The 12,492-nt window shown below is 39.6% G+C and overlaps 1 protein-coding gene across 1 annotated transcript; it reads right to left on the bottom strand.

Moving 5' to 3' along the window:
* Positions 1-45: 45 nt before the first annotated feature.
* tmem47 (transmembrane protein 47) lies at positions 46-11,484 on the bottom strand. The gene is made up of 3 exons (XM_077224181.1): positions 10,995-11,484; positions 2,030-2,170; positions 46-1,587 (listed from the first exon to the last, which is right to left on the bottom strand). Exons 1-3 carry the CDS (start codon positions 11,218-11,220, stop codon positions 1,409-1,411), a joined length of 546 nt encoding a protein of 181 aa, XP_077080296.1. The 5' UTR covers positions 11,221-11,484; the 3' UTR covers positions 46-1,408.
* Positions 11,485-12,492: the final 1,008 nt, after the last annotated feature.

Raw genomic sequence — 12,492 nt, 5'->3', positions numbered from 1 at the left:
GCTGATGTCGAGATATCTCGGCTGTAAAACCATGAACATACCACATTTTTCTTTTTATCTGTTTATTCGGTTAGTATATAAATTAGTACAGTTTGTCACAACTGCATTCTGGACTGAAAAATCCCAGAAGAAAGCATGCAATCACTCAAACACGCATTCAAACCCCTCATTCAAACATCAACATGCGCACAACAGATTGACAGTGCTAAGAAATAACCCTTTAACTACCTGTATGGATATTTAAACAAAAGACGACAAATAATCACTCTTCAGATACTAGTCAAAAACTAGTCTATATGCAAGGCTTGGTTACACAAGACCTAGGTTTTCTACTATGCAAAGTATCTTCTACCAAATCCCTTATAAACTGAGGGTGTCATATGTGGAAATATGTTTTCAGATGTGCACAAAATAACCATTTGATGATAATTCATGTGCTATGTTCATGATCTGTGCTTAAAATGACATCGGTCTTGGTTAGCATTTCATCAGAAATTATGCTTTGATGCAAATCTATGGATAAAGGTGTGGTCACATTTAGAATTGTTTGGCAAATTTTTACATTTTAAAGTGACTTTCATGTTTGAAATAAAGTCATTTAGAATGCGATCAGGAATTTTGCTGGAGGCAAAATATTTCCCCATGCAGTTTTTGGAGTGGGTTCAAATTTTCCACGTAAAATTTGCTGCTGAGTAATTTTAAAAGTGACTTCTCAAGAATTTGCTAATGTGACCACACCTTAAAGTGTAAGGACTTTATGACCAGTTTATCTTTATACTTATACTATACTGATATTATATTATATACAGTATACCTATATTATACTGATAACTTCAGTTGGGCTGATTAGTACTTAACTGTACTAATATCTTTATTTTTTTCCAAATTGCATGATTTCTCAATTTTATGTTTTTGGATGCATTCCAAGCAGTTTATTTTGCCTTTAAAACTGTCTATCATTCAAGTCTCAAAATGAATGTGCCTATCATGGCAGAGTTTAATTCTGTCAGATTTGAAGGCTTCTGTCTGCCTCATTTCAGATCCCACCACAGATGGAGGTTTCTCCACTGATTACATCACAGACTGGCAGTATTCCTGTGAACATAGGTTGACAGGAATGTCAGATGCTCACGTGACGATCAGAAGCGTTAGAATAGCACGAGGAGAGTGAGTGAGAAGACAGACGGGAAAAGAATGAGAGTTTGATGAAGAGGTTTAATTTAATGATAGAGTAATCTGAGGAAAAAAAGAATGCATGTACGCTACGCATCTAACAGCTCGGCATTGCCCTGCATTTTGAGGGTCTGTGTGTTTGTGACGAGCAGGTTCCGAAGAAACGTTCAGTGCATGAGCTGCTATCACAACAGTGAAGAGGACATTGAAGTGCATTGTGGGTGTTGTAACATGTTTAGTAGTAATCTTCGTAGTTCTTAGGGTTCAGGCAGTAGAGAATGGCTCCTCCGAAGGAGAAGATGGTGGCTCCCCAGGCCAGACCGTAGCCCCAGTTAAACTCGTGGTATATTCTCAAACTGATGGTCTCGATAAACTTGATGGGATACAGCACCAGACAGCAGGCCTGTAGAACCACTGTGAGAAACAGAGGAGCACTGGCAATGAAATTTGCAATCATCAACATTAAGAACATTAAGTCCTCTAAATCCTCAATGGGGTTTATTCCTTGATAATTTCCTCTACAAAGTGAGCAAGAGCCAACTTCAAAGCCATGTAAAAAATCTTCTTAAAAGAAATGAAAATGTCTGTTTTAGATATACCTTACATCTTTTCCCTGTGATGCATTCATATCGAGAACAACTGATTACTGCTGTGTGATGTGGCTTGCAAAAAAACAGTTTGGATGCAAATAATGCATTTGCTGTTTCCTGGTCCATTAGCCGCAGCAATAGCGTCTTAGAGTCGACAACACATTTTAAATTCATAATACATGAACCCTAATTTAATGTGCGTAGAGAACAGAAATGGGAAGCCAACTTGTTAATGTCTGAAACATAAGTGTGTGTGTCTATTTCACCTGCAGCAAAGAGCATAACTGCGACCGGTCGGTAGAAGCGTCTCCTGGAGCGAATGCAGACAGACACCAGGGCCACCAGGAAGGAAAGGAGGATAAGGAAAGCTCCACCCAACAACAAAGCCAATGTGGCAATCTGCCAGTCTGCATTAAATCAATACATAAAAACACAAATAGTAGATTAGTTTCATATCGCATTACATTGCATGCATTATATTCATATTATATAAACACATTATATACAATGAAAGTAAATTATCATGGGATATACACCTCATTTAAACGCTAAAGAAATCTTTAAGTTTAATTCAAAAAATAAAAAACTGTAACAATCAATCAATCACAGAGACAAAAAGTACAGGACAAAAAAATAAAGAAGTGAAATAAAAGACAATAAAATAAAATACAACACATCTATAAAATCATTATGCTAATCAGTTATCCATCAATTGTCAAAAGCCGAACTGAAGAGGTGGTGCTTCAGCCCGGCCTTGAACAGGGGCAGGTCCATGATGGAGCGTAATTCCAGGGGCAGAGCGTTCCAGAGTTTCGGCCCCGCTACCGCAAAGGCACGATCAGCCCACTTTTTGCACCTGGACCCTGGGACCACCAGCATATGTTGTTCAGAAGAGCGCAGGGCTCTGCTGTGCTGATAAAGGGTCAGTGCATTACACAGATAAAGAGGTGCAAGACCATGGATGGAGCAAAAAACTAACAGTAGGATCTTAAACTGGATTCTGAACTCGACTGGGAGCCAGTGGAGAGAGTGCAGGACAGGAGTGATGTGGTCATGTTTACGGGTGTTGGTAAGAAGCCTGGCCGCTGCATTCTGGACAAGCTGTAGACGGTGCAGAGAGGCCTGATTTAACCCGATGTAGAGAGCATTGCAGTAGTCCAAGCGTGAACTAATAAAAGCGTGGATTGTTTTCTCGAAGTCACTACCGCTGAGGAATGGTTTGACCTTGGCCAACCGACGGAGCTGGAAGAGACTTGACCTGATCACAGAGTCTACTTGTTTATCGAGGTTCAGACTACTGTCCAAAATCACCCCAAGATTCCTGACTACAGAACTGAGGTGGGTGGTCAGGGGTGCAAGATCGGGAGCTGCCTTTGTTGAACTAGAGGCATCAAATAGGATAAATTCAGTCTTTGATTCATTTAGACAAGAGCAAATTTTGTGACAGCCAATGTTTAATATCATCCAGACATGTCTGAATGGACTGTGTGTCTGGGGAGTTCTGGGCAACTGGCAGATAGATTTGTACGTCGTCTCCATACAGATGGAAAGAGACATTATGCCGGGATATCACAGAACCTAAGGGGAGCATGTACAAAGAAAATAGAACAGGGCCGAGGATGGAACCCTGTGGCACACCAGAAGAAAATGGGGTTGGAGAAGAAGAGAGATCATTGATCATCACAGAAAAAGTTCTATCTGCAAGATAGGACTTGAACCACTGCACCATGGGTCCTTGAAGGCCCACCTGCTGGGCCAGACGGTTCAGGAGGATTGAATGGTCCACTGTATCAAATGCTGCAGTAAGGTCCAGCATTACCAACCACACAGGTTTTTTAGCGTCCAAGGATAGCAGGATGTCATTCTGCACTTTTAACAGTGCAGATTCTGTGCTGTGGCGTGCCCTGAAACAGGATTGAAATTTTTTCAAAAATGTGGTTTTGATATAAGAATGATTGAAGTTGTATGAAGACAAGCTTTTCTAGAACTTTAGAGAGAAAAGACAGATGGGACACAGGTCTGAAATTTGAGAGAACTGATGGATCAAGATTAGGTTTTCTGATTTTAACAATTTGGTCTGTTTCTCAAACAAAGATAATGAATGGCTTCAGAAGACTTGAAATATCAACCGCTTTTATGGTGTTTTTTGTCCTTTTTGAAGCTTTAAAGTTTTGGTCTTCACTCTTCACACTGTAATTGCATGGAAAACGGTGACTAACATAGTCTTCAGAGTTTCTCTGAATTAGTTTGGAATGACATATGGTCAAGTAAAAAAAGAAATGACAGAATTAAGACATCCATCTAGCACATGTTTAAAATGTGTTTTGTGTGAATGGCCCCTTAAACTGTTCTTTTTACAGAGCCTCTAAACATGCTGAAAAGTCAATACACACATGCCTACAGAATGGCTCACTTGGAACACTTACATCTTGGGTTTGCGTAACTGAAAGAATGAACCTCTGCGGGCAGGTTATCTGCGGGCAGCTTATCGACAATTCTGGTGGGCTAAATTGGGCATCACATAATGTATTCCTCCCTCCTTTTCTCTCTCTTTCAGCCCATCTTTTTTTGCTTTTCATTCAAGCACTCTGAGACACTCAGCTAGAGTAGGGCCCAGAAATAGCGCTGAATCCTCCATGGAATGCAGGAGTGAGGGAGGGGGCAAGGAGAAAGAGTCAGAGAGGAGGTGCCTGAAACAGTATGCCTGCTTCCATATCTGACGACATGAGAGTAAACGTGTGGAATCTCACATGCACTTTAGGACAACTCCTGAGGAATCTCATTAGTTAGGCAAAAGCGAAACGCATTATAGACAATATCTGAGGAGTGATTTGCAAAGTTTCTTTAGTTACGTGGGCTGAGGGAGTTTTTTCCTTCTTCAAACAGTCATTAAATTATTTAGAACTCAATATGAATTTTTTTTTTTCAAATTAGTTAGTAGTAAGTAATTTACATTTTAGAGACATTATTGAAAATTACTTTTAATTTTTGCTCTGTCAACTAAAATAGATCCAAACAAAGCCAACATTAGAATGAGTCTCTCTAACAACACATAGTAATGGTGTTTGTGAATGATTCAGTGTTTTTGTATGAATCAGTTAAGCAAGTGATTTAAGACTCACTTGTAAGGACAGTCGCTTGTTTTGAATCATAAATGAATCAGTGTTTGTGAACGAATCGGTTGAGCGAATGATTAAATGACTCGCTCATACATACAGTTGCTGCGTCCAACATTGCATACTCTTTTGAGTAGGTAGTTACTTCACAGCTGCTAAAAAGTATGTTCTATATCAGTGTTTCTCACCCTGCTCCTGAAGGAACCCCAAAACTGCTCATTTTCTTTGTCTCCCTAATCAAACACACCTGATTCAACTCATCAGCTAATTATCACATGGGGATATATGTGATAATGAGCTGATGAGTTGAATCTGGTGTGTTTGATTAGGGAGACAAAGAAAATGTGCAGTGTTGGGGGTCCTTCAGGAGCAGGGTGAGAAACACTGTTCTATATACTATGAATGTGTGTAGTATAAGGGGGCTTTCACACTGGCAGTTTAGTTCGGAACGGGGCACGGTTCGCATGAAAAATCGCTAATGTGAACGCTGTCATGGGACCCGGGTGCGCACTGGGGTACCGAACCCGAGACTACCTGGAGGAGGTGGTCTGAGTTCGGTTGCTCCCGAACCGTGCCGCGGTTCGCGTGTATGTGAAAGCAACACGGACTCGGGTGCGCACTTGTTCAGGAAGTAAAGTAACCTGCGAATGCGTTTTAGCCGATTATGATGTATATAGTTAAATAAAACACACGTAAGGGATGTAGATTTACCTTGCATACGAGCAAGAGTGAGTCTGCAGTGTATTCGCGCATAGTGCGTGCAATCAGGGCAACAAATTAATGGAAATTCACTGTCTCCTCAAAAGAGTCCATTTGCAAGCAGCGGAAAGACAGCTTATGCGACACACACACACACACAGTAAACCTGTGTTGTTTACTCAGCTATGCATAATAGCACCAAATTAATAAAAAAACACAATATATTGACCCACGTCGTGTTTTCTATCATGCGCCGTGCACGTTTCCAATGACGTAAGATGCACGCAAACGCACCAGAGTTCGATAGAATCAAGTTGAGTGTGAAACCAGACCAACGTTGCGGGGGGCGTCGTGAACAATCGCGTTCGGCCTCCGACCGCAGCAAACGAGCCCAGTGTAAAAGCACCCTAAATGTAATTCGGACGTACTACATTCGCCATGTTTTCATTATCATGTGACCTACCACCGTCAGTTACGTCGCTTCCCTGCCATTCACAAATCTTCTCATGGCCTCATGGGATAGTAAAGTGTGCATCGCATGCGCACTTCAGAATCTCACCGGAAGAAGTAGGTCACCTGGGTACTTTTTGCCTACTCTTTTATGCGTACTGTGAATTCGGACATGCTTCTTTTGTCACATACTGTTTTTCGCCTATTATATAGTAGTGAAGTATGCAATTTAAAATGCAACAGTGTTTAGGAATGAGTTGGCTGAGTGAATAATTCAATGACTCATTCATAAAGGCAGTCAATTGTTTTGAATTCTGAATGAATCAGTTGACAAATTGATTGAGTGGACGATTCAAAGTTTCGCTCATAAAGACATTTGTTTTCAATCTGAATGTTTTTGAACAAATCGGGTGAATGAATGGTTCAATGACTCAAAGTCACCTACTAGCATATCAATGTAACTTACAGAAAGGCTCACTTAATTTTTTTTTAAATTACAGCATGCTTTGTTGTTCTTTTTTGTTGTTTAACTAGGGCTGGGTACCGAGTTCGGTACTTTTTAGGTACCGACCGAATTGCCTCGATACTACCGAGTACCGAAACATGTCTTGTTTTCGGTACCAAGTTTCGGTACCTAAGTGGTTAATCTCGTCAACGTCAGTGAAACAATAAACATGCAGCATGATTGGCTGTGGCGGAAAAACACTAGTTTACGCGGCTGCCCAGAGACGTGCCTCTGCCTCGTCGCACGTGTGGCTGTAGTGTGTATTTGTGTGTGTGTGTAAGCGTCCAACCCAGATAGATAGAAAATATGTAGAAATGATCAAAAGTGTACCTATGTACCCGACTCGATGCCATAAGCACACAATGCAATATTTTCGACAAGATAATTGCTACCAAGACCGGCAACACGGTAAATCTGATAAGGCACTTTAAAGAACACAGAATACACTCAAAACTACAAGAACTGGAGCGCGTCACATATAAACCAAAACTCAGCGTATAGGATAGGCCTACTTGCCTCACAGACATAAGAAATAGTTCTATATACGTTTAAAATATGTCTACTTTTAAACAAAACAATTAGAAATAAATAGTTTGATTACCTAATCCATATAGGCGCGCGCGCATTCAGTACTGCAGGGATGACGAGTCAGCATCGCAAATTCGCAATAATCATCTTTGCAGCCAACACGTTTAGTAAACATTTGTTCATTAATAAACAATTAAAATATCTCCTTGCTATCGTTTCCCGACACATCCATAATCATTAGGCTACTTTTGCCAGTGCTTTGCGCAAGCTTCATGTGTGCTGAGCGCGAGGCATATATCCCGCACCCCAGTAGCCTATATTTAATTCAATTCACATTTATTTGTATAGCATTTTTCACAATACATATCGTTTCAAAGGAGCTTTACAGAAAATGCATGTGTCTAAATTACAATTTAGAGTGATCTGTTATCAGGGGTGACTGTGTGTAATGCATTTCAATTAATTCGTATTCAGTTTCATTGTTAAACAATGCATTAAGTTAAGGCAGAAACAATGAGATCATTGAAGTAAAGAATACATGTTGTTAAATGATTTGGAAACATAGAAAACTTCAGCACTGGTGCTTTTTTACAGACTCAATATGAGTGTAAAAAATAAGTTTTTTTTTTTAGGTAATGTTATATGGATAAAATTGGTATCGAAAAAATTATCGTTCAGGAACCGGTATCGAAGTCAAGGTATCGGTATCGAAAATTTTGTTACGATACTCAGCCCTATGTTTAACAGTTATTTTCTCTATTCCTTATATTGAAAAGCTAAATAAAAACCAAGTATGTTTTATCAGCGCTACCTTACATCTAAAGAAAGTTTTCATTCATTTTCTATTATTCAAGTGCAAGCAAACAACCTATTGGAACACTACGCATCATAAAATCATAGTCACATAGAGTGTTTGCACTGTTACACAAGTTAAACAAGAACATTACAGCAACCATTACTCATTAATTATGTAAAACGTATGATATTTTAGGTTTGAAATTCCTCTAAAACCTGACCCAATGTCTTATTTTACTTTATAAAAGAGGCCAACAACAGCACACTATTGCATTCTGACTCTGCCATATATTTATGTATTACGTTTACAAATAAGTTTGTGAAGAATTGTTTTGAGAAGTTAGAGAAATTCCTGAAATTATATACTGTGTTTATATATATATATATATATATATACACACACACACACACACACACACTATATATATATATACACACACACACACACACTAAAACAAAGACTATGATGATGTTTTTGTTTAGTTAGTTTTGTTTATGTGATAAATGACTCAATTACTGAACCTGAGAAAGGCAACATTTCATAAGACCTCAATGGCTGTTTGTTTAAATGAAACCATAAAAGCACTGGATCCTATCACAGGGTTTTGTTATTACACCGTGATATCTGTAAAGAGAAACATTTTCATCAGCTTGGGGAAATGATCTATAATTTTCTCTACTGGAAAATAATCATTTCTAGCACTAAATCATGTCAAAACATGATTTTCAGAGATGGTTGAGAGCTGCTCTGGGCTACTTCAGCTCCATTCCACCGTACTATAGTTTCAAACATAAACAATCCCTTTTACCAAATACGGTTTATGATTTGGCATAATGTGTAATAAATATGTCTGTCACCGCAGGAAGTTGTAGAGAGATGTATGAAAACAGAGCTGCTGATCTTTGCTTCTATATAAAAACAAAACTCTAACTGCTCGACCTCCGACCTCTCTGGATGGCCACCAAAAGCCTGGGAACCATCAACAAGAGTGTCTTTCCCCCGTCTGAGAAAAGATTTCGACTTTATGTAACCTTGAGGTCTACGTCTGAGGGGTCTCCGGCAGAATAGAGCTTATCCAAAACCCCTGCAGGACTACAGATGGAAATGAGGATACGAGATAAAAATCAAAACATTCATTACTATAATCTGTTTTTCAGCAACCAAGTGCCCCTTGGCAAGTTCTTTCCATCTGATACCGTGATGAGGGTAAAAGAAGAAGTCCAATGTCATAGATGAGAAACTGAATACCGTCAATAAGACACAAAGTCTCCACATTCCTCGCCATTCGCAGACAGGGAGAGAAATTGGTGAATAGTGCACGCCACAGACTCTACATCGAACCGCTGCCTCTTCTCCAGTCGAGCATAACATCCGCACATAAAGACTCTCAAACACTTTCACCACATTCCTGTTGTTTGCGATTATCTCTCCCCGAGAGCTTTCACAACCTCGGATTTCTGGTGCATGTGTGCATGTAAAAGGGAGTTTGTTTATGTTAACATATCTATGTTGTTAAATTGACAAAGATAAACTAAAAAAGGATGCGCTGGACTCAATGAAAGGTTAGGAAGCAAATATGCTGGTTCGTAGAAGACTGTGGAGTCCGCCGGTAATTGCACAGCTAATGAGATTTAGTTTAATGCACAGTGCATGACACAGAGAAAACAGAGGAAATGGAGTGACTGATTACAGAAAGCCCAAAATCAATAATGCGCTGCAGAGGAAAGCCATTTGCCCAGGCCGCTCCTTTGGTATTTTGACTGGGGCTTCATGACTTTATATGGAGTCAAACTGTGCTTTTTAAAAATGACGGGACAGGGTCCAGACCCAAACAAGTTGTCATTTGCAAGGCAGACCTAAAATAACATCTTAAATCTTAACTGCTTTTTGCTTTCCGAAACTATACTATGAAAAAATGAATAACTCTACACACTAACATGAAATGGATATGCAGGAGGAACTGCCCCCAAACTGCAGTTTATTCGCTAACAAACCTTCATGCATGCATGCCAGAAGGGAAGTTTCTTTTTCAGTGCAAAATGACATTTCTAGAATGCAGCACTTGTTTCCTTGGTAACTAATCTGTCCACATTAGGGCCTCTAGGGAGCTCTCCTCTCAAACTTAACCTCACTCCTTGGCCGGTGAGGAGACATTAACAAAGGCTCATTTTGTAGACAACAAAAGCAGAATGAAACCCCAGCTGGACCACCGATTCCATCACACATTCCCACATCATCCAAAAGCCTTTCCACCAAACAAGCTGTGAATAAAATGCAGTGTGCTATTAAATGTCAAGGATCAATATCAATTAATTAATGAAGCATTCTTCACAAACATTGTCTCTAATGAATTAATCCTGGCTTGCTGTAGGCTGGAGAGTCTTTTTTTGATAAAACGGGACGAATTCAAGGTTGTTTACCCCCCCCCCCCCACAAAAAAAAACATTAGTTCAAGCCTCAAGCTGTTTTCATTTAAACGTAGGCTTATTTTTAATTACTAAATAATTAAACCGTGACTATCTTTTTAAACGTCCTATCTATACATTATACTTATTCATTAGTAGACTAGTTAGCAACTATTAGAAATCAGCTATTCATTTCTGACTAGTATTTATTGCAATTGTTGCTGGTACTTTTTAATTGAAATATAAAGGAAGTAAAAAGCAATTGAGACAAAAAAATGTAACGAGGAACAACTGGAATAGATACTTGTGTTACATAATGTATGGGGTCTTACAAATACATAGGCTAAGCTGAAATAAATAGGCTACAAGTAACATTAATGGATTTAAATGAGTAAACATTAGAACGACTTGTCATGTTTTAATCTGATTAAGAAGAGATAAAAAAAATCTTTTCATTACTTTATTTATTTTCTCGGTAGCTTATTTTATAAGAGCTGGTTTAGCGTGAGCTGAACAATGAGTGATAATGATGCGCTAAGGAACGACGGGCCGCTTTTGTTATCTCATAAATCAAATAGGCTATGAGCCTCCAGGGCCATGATGCACAACTCACTAAAGTTAAAAACACTGAACACTTTTATTTTTTTTCTGCATCTTAAATTATGTATCTGCAGCTCATCCTGTCAGAACATTGTTTATTGCAAAGTTGCAAAAGTAACGGGTCTCACTCACCGGTCCCAAGCGTGCTGCTGCACCGCCAGGTCGCGGAGGCAGCGGGCTTCCAGCAAGACTCCCACAGGGACAGGTGGTACTGGTCATCCGCGGTGACCCACGCCGGACTCAGCACGGCCCCGACATCCAAGCACAGCGCGAGGAAAATACACACCAGACCCACCAACTTTAGGGGCGTCAACGCCGACACGCGCACTTCCTCCGCTCCGCTCACGGATGAGGCCATGTCGGCTGGATGCGCGGCGATGAGGAGTGATGTTGCCCTGCGTTGCGGAGAAGACAGGAACAATGATCCCAGACAATGTCTTTGGATCCGTATTTTCGATCAGTGTTTTAAAGATTGTGGAGCAGTTGCGCGAGAGGGACGCTGTGACAGCTGCCCTCGCGCTCCTGTGAACGCGACTAAACTGCACATGATTGAAAAATCTCGGCTGCACCTGCAGGGTCCTAGTGCCTAGAACTGGCCAATGCCTCGTCTCAACGATTCGTTTACAAACCGAAACGGCCCGTTCAGTTTTTGAGTCAACAATTCACTGACACGTTGAACGGACACTTTTCTTGTAAAATGTGAGGGCCTACCATAATGTGTAAAATGTGTCAATAATCTTTGTTTTATTTACCAATTATACAATTTTTTTTTTGAATGTGGCTTCTTTCTTTAACGTTATAGGCTAGCTAACATATTTTGATGAAATGTAGGCTAAATGTTTTCCCTTTCTCACAAAACGTTTGCATAGCATTCATATCCATCAACGCTCAAGTAGGTCTATGTGGCAAATAATCCTACTACAGCAGTCAGTGTTTTATTTAGCCTATGCTCTAAATTAATTCTTGAGAAAGTTGTTTCATTATTTTTTTTAAAAAGACACATTACTCAATGTGCGTGTTTGTGAGAGCACGAAAAATAAATATAGATAGATAAAGAGAGCGAATTGGAGAAACGAGCAAAGCAAATGAGGGGGGAGAGGTGTGAGAGAAGGCAGTGACCGGACGTCTGACATTTTTCAGCGAATCGATTCTTTCAAACAGTCCGTTCCGAACTGGTTAAAGGGATAGTTCACCAAAATATAAAAATGTTGGGATGAAAATAGTTTTTAGATCTCTTATTTAATATTCCATTTTATTCATTACTGTTTTTCATTTGTACAGTTGCTATTTAATCTTTTTTACATTACATAATTTTCCATTCTACAAAGCTGCCAACACTTTCCGAGTAAGATTTTGTGTTGCCAATAAACCACACTAAAAATGTAATTCAGAAAGCAACAGCAATAAAATGTTTCACCATAACCAATTAAGAATGTAGGCTACTCAGTTCATGCATTCATGTAATTCACTGTTCTTTTCTGACGAGCCTCTGTGAAAGCTGATAAAAGCCTAATCATTGCTTATTTCTTCCTGTCTCATATATCAACTAAAATAAATAATCCTGTTCTGTAATTACTCCTCCTCACGCCTCGAAACCCGCGTCAGCTGCTTTCTATGTTCATTACCAGGG

This window comes from Siphateles boraxobius, unplaced genomic scaffold, assembly GCF_051911475.1.
Source record: "Siphateles boraxobius isolate OS27281-9 unplaced genomic scaffold, OSU_SipBor_1 9, whole genome shotgun sequence".
In the NCBI taxonomy this organism is placed as follows: Eukaryota; Metazoa; Chordata; class Actinopteri; order Cypriniformes; family Leuciscidae; genus Siphateles; species Siphateles boraxobius.
The sequence above is the reverse complement of the archived record's forward strand: the minus strand, read 5'-3'. Positions and strand labels throughout refer to the sequence as shown.